Here is a 5,000-nt window from a genome sequence, read left to right as displayed (position 1 = left end):
GGTACCACGCATGCTCGTGGTTGCGTCAGCTGGGGAATAACGACCTCGAGTCGGTACGAAGGTCAAGTTTTGCAACTTACTATTTCAAATTTCTGAAACTGCAAGAAAAAAACTCACAGGTTTATGTTTCATAGACTTCTCGGCTCGTCAACGCTTTGAAGTTGGCCAAAAGGATCGTTGACTCGTGGGGAGGAGAATAAGTGAGAATTCGAAGGCGCGACAGTGAAAGTAAAATTATCTCAACAGTTTTGTCCCTTACTTTATAGCCTCAAAAAGAGAAATAAACGTAAACAATTATTCAACGTAATAAGTAAACTTAGGTTAGAGTTAAATTCTGGACCGCTCAAAAGACGAGTGCGGATGGTCTTATTGTTTCTGTAGGCGGCATACTACCCCTGCTTTCATCTCGATGATTGGGATGATAACGACGGCTGCGAGAACGCCATGAAAAACAGGTCCAAGCTCTGCACGCCCTGCGCGTGCATTTTACATTTGTGCACATTTCTGTGCCGTTCTCGCCCTGAAAACGACGCGAACTGACAAAATTTGAAGATATGTGGAGCACCTGACGATAAATGTTCAATTTGCCCACTAATTATCCACACCGTTCTCTCCAATTTTATTGGTTAGCACACACTTTCCATGCCGAGCGACTTTAAATAATTGCTGAATTTTTACAATAACGCGAAAAGACACTTTTAGACAGCCTTCTCGTAGCCGTCTTTGTCGTCCTTGCCTAAGGTCTCCAATAATGCCTTTAAGCACAAATGGCAGTCTCTTTTGCACGACTATTTATTTAACAAGAGATAGTACGTAATCCTATCAGATGGCAGAATTCGTAAAAGTAAGTTATGATTTCTTCTTGCATGAAAAAATATACGATACTCACCTGAAGCTCCGTGTGGTGATAATTCAGCTGTAGGAACACGGCCTGGAGAGACACTGGAGCGAGAAGACAAAGCTTGCAAACGATATAAAGAGAAAGAAAGAAATCAGTAAGACAAACCGCTAAAATATTTGGAAATGACATTTCTTGTCAGTTTGTGCCAATCGGGCACTTGCTAAGCCTTGCACATTTCACCAATACCACGACTGAATAATGCGAATTATCGAATGGAACAGAAATGCGCCTACGACCAAAAACCTACTCCAATTTGTAGCGAATTTAGTTGCTCATTCAATGCGGTTTACAATCACCGGAACGCCAAAATTATTATGGTTTCAGTACTGCATTTAGGTGAAACGCCAACGGCAGACTGCTCTTTGGGGTAAAAGCACGAAGATTCTCTTACTCTATCTGAGAAGTAACCAGAAATGTATCTAACAGGCCTAGTCAATAAATAAACTAAAATCAAACACCTTTCTTTGATTTTCTTGGCAAAACGCAAATTTCACCCTGACCTTAGCCGTTTACCATAAAAGCGATGCTAAATCTCTGAAATAAGTCGACCGCGATCGCTTCGCTGAGCGGTTGGTTTCAAAGTCTCGCGCCATTTTTTTCACAATTTGAAGCAAAACGAACACCGATCGCACGTAGCACGTATATCTTTTTCCCGCGCTTTCGCACTTCAGCAAATTTCACCCTGACCTTAAGGCCGGTTTACACGCTACAATTTGTCGGCCCGATCTGTCGGCCCGACAGTGTCGGGGCGCGAATCGTACGTGTATTTTGACACCCGATCTTAAGGCCGATTCGTGAAAACGAAATCGGCCCGATTCAGAAAATCTGTTGCAGTGCAACAGATTTTTGTCGAGTCGGGCCGACACTTTCAAAGAAGCCGACATGTCAATCAAAATTTTGAGAAAAGAGCATGCGTACCAAACAAGCAATCAAAATGGCGGACATGAAGACTCTGAAGAGGCCAAAGTCGCGCAGTTTCCAAGAGAAAGAAATCTCCCTGCTGATAGCGGAATGGATTAAATATCCGTGTCTACATGACAAGGGGAATAAAGAGTATCATGGCAAGAACAAAAGAGAGATTGCGAGAACGCATGTAGCCAAATCACTGAACGAACAACTTGGATATGACATAAGTTGGTGAAAAGCCCCGGCTTCGGTCCGGTGCCAATTTTTCACCCAAGCACATCGTGTTTTCCTTCTTCCTCTCTTTTTGATTCTTAATAATGCTGCAGCAAGTAACAGTAATGACGTTGTTGCTGCTGCTGTTGATGAATAAAGCGACCAAAAACCGTTGTGCTCGTCAGCCATTTTGTTTTCGCCGTAGCATTCACTACGCATGCGGAGTAAAACACCGCTTTAAAAAAGAACGAGGGCTACTAGACATTCTTTACGTCGAGACTGACGTCGGGCCTTAAGATACACGTAAGATTCGCGCCCCGACACTGTCGGGCCGACAGATCGGGGCGACAAATAGTAGCGTGTAAACCGGCCTTTAGCCGTTTACCATAAAAACGATGCTAAATCTCTGAAATGAGTCGACCGCGATCGCTTCGCTGAGTATTTGGTTTGAAAGTCTCCCGCCATTTTTGTATCCAATGAGAAGCAAAATAAACACTAATCACTCCTTGCACGCATCTTTTTCCGCGCTTTCAGCAAGCATCTACGAATTTTGATTGGCATGCACATCACGTGCTTTGCCCCTGTTACGATTGGCCAGAGTAATAACTCTTATTCAGGTTTTACGACACACCTTTTTCTAAAATGGCCGCCATTTAGATATTTTTTTGTTTTTATTCAAATTAGACCTTGATGCCTCTTTCAAGGCAAAATATTCTTTTGAATTTTACGCTTAAGAACGAGGCCTCAAGGGCTAATTTGGGTAAAAACAAATGAATATTTAAATCGAGGCCATTTTGGAAAAAAAAGGAATACGGAGAATAGCACCTCTACCCCTCCCCGGTTAGAAATCTCTACTTACGTTTGATGCTCTTTTCGCTCTTCAAAATAAACTCGTAGGGGAAATGGACAACGTGCGTTCCATCGACAAACTTAAGGTAAATTCTGAGCCAGAAGCGGTTATATTCCGTGCCCTTGTTCTTCTCCAGTTTGTAAACCTCTTTATTGTTGGATGTCTTATATAAGGAATCGAGATCAAGTTTCACAAGGTAGGTTGGTGGCTCTAACGCTGGATTTACGCCTGAAGAAACAAATAAACGTCCCATCAGATATCGTTCGTTTTGGTCTGGTACACAGGATTAGCGGACACATTGTCATTGTCAATCCTATTGTTGACCTGATTTGTTCGTAGTGCCAGATCTTGATTTTGGGATCCCCCGAAAATGCTTGGGACCTCAATTTGGCCACATATGTGGGTCCCAAGACCCAGAATGAAAACTCCTAGGGCCACCCCTGCCAATCTCATTCCCAGAGTCTTTGTTCCCCTTGACCAGCTGGTTGGGAAACTTGCGACTCTGGGATAATCCGTTTGGATAAACTGTTTCATTGGTTGAAAGTCTGAGCGTGAGCAATCTATTTTGGCGCCAAGGTGACTCCGGTGAAGGGTTTTTGCAGAGCACCGTATGTTTGTTTGGCTGGCTTCACAAACCATTCGATTTATTTGCTTGGAGCCAAAGCAAAGAGTGAGAGCCTAACTGAATGGAATGGTCTTTCACTGAGTAATTATGTCTTTAAAATGTAGTCACACCGAGATGAACCTCTCGTAGTTACTCACGTACATGCGAGTGTCCTGGAAAAGGTGCAAGTACCTTTAGCAGGTGATTTTTGGGTAGAGACAGAGTTACTGATGCAAAGAAAACTTGTTTGGCTTGTGACAGTGCTGTTTTACGCTTTGAAAATAATCGTGGAATGCTAGGCTCTCTGGCATGCAGGGCAATCCTCTCTTTCGGTAGGTTGAGAATTTTACTCGAATTTTGTTTCTACTGTTCTCAACCTCCATTGGAGGAAGAGGCCAGATTAGATTTATAGAATCAAATCAATGAAATGAGATGTATAACGCAATCCAATGGACTTTTTCTTACATTTTAGGTACTTAAAAAAAGTAAGACTTGACTCCAACTTCAGTTGTTGATTTTGTTTAATATGCAAATACTCAGCAAATATATGCTTGACCATTTTTTAGAGCCTATTACTTGTAGCATGTACAAGTCAGTTACAAAAGTGATCATTCTTTTGAGTAATTCAGTATTCCAGAAACCTTCTTTCTGAAGTACTGTAACATACTTCTACACTTGGAGTTTTTTTCCATAATTGCTCAGCCCACAGTGTTAATTTCAGTGGTGATTATTATTTCTTATAATTTGAAGCCACAGTGGTCAAGTGTTTGAGACTTCAAGAGGTTGTTTGACTGTATGAGTTCTGGCATCAGTTGTTTAAAGGGTAGATAGGGCTATCCACTGGATAAATCACTATCCACTGGATAAGTCAATTGGTTTTGCTAGTGCTTATCCTCTGAATAGTGATTTATCTGGCCCCAGTTGTTCAAAAGGTGGGTAACGCTATCCACCAGACAAATCACTATCTATTGGACAGCGCAATTGGTTCCGCTACTATTTATCCACTGGATAGCGATTTATCTGTCAGATAGTGCTATCCATTTATCCATTGTTTCAACAACTGGGGCCTGGTGGGTAGCGCTATCCACCTTTTGATGCATGTACAAGTCAGGTCTTTATCCAACCTTGTTCCCAGGGTCTCTCTTCTCTCCCTCTTTGTTGTTGAGGAGAAAGGAGGCAGAGAAGAGAGACCCTGGGAACAAGGTTATTCTTGATCATCTCTGTTTTCTATAACGTTAATCCATGTTGCTTCTCTATATGTACCGGCATACAACTTAATACTGACAAATGTTTGATAAACCTTGTAACAAATTCTACGATCGACACCTTTCGTTTATTTAATTTCACTCACTTTAAGATCAAGAGAATTTCTTTTTCATGTTAATTGGAGCTTACAAACTGATTTCATTTCGAGGGACTTTTCTTATTAACTAAATAGAATGTCTGATTACATGCCGCATAGATTATTAAAAATCATTATTTTTTTAGGAGTTTAAGTTTCAAAAATTTGTTGAGTGCTGCATCAT

The 5,000-nt window shown here is 41.5% G+C and overlaps 1 protein-coding gene across 1 annotated transcript in view; it reads right to left on the bottom strand.

Moving 5' to 3' along the window:
- The window catches only part of LOC138040627 (uncharacterized), an 8,039-nt gene extending 4,916 nt beyond the window's left edge, over nt 1–3,123 (bottom strand). Inside the window, exons 1-2 of the mRNA XM_068886318.1 lie at nt 2,880–3,123; nt 890–961 (exon numbers count right to left, since the gene is read on the bottom strand). Of these exons, the coding sequence (XP_068742419.1) occupies nt 890–961; nt 2,880–3,123 (316 nt within the window). The remainder of the gene's footprint in view (nt 1–889; nt 962–2,879) is intronic.
- Nucleotides 3,124–5,000: the final 1,877 nt, after the last annotated feature.

Source organism: Montipora capricornis, chromosome 3 (assembly GCF_036669925.1).
Source record: "Montipora capricornis isolate CH-2021 chromosome 3, ASM3666992v2, whole genome shotgun sequence".
Taxonomy (NCBI): domain Eukaryota; kingdom Metazoa; phylum Cnidaria; class Anthozoa; order Scleractinia; family Acroporidae; genus Montipora; species Montipora capricornis.
Note: the sequence above shows the minus strand (reverse complement) of the source record. Positions and strands in the feature narration are given on the sequence as shown.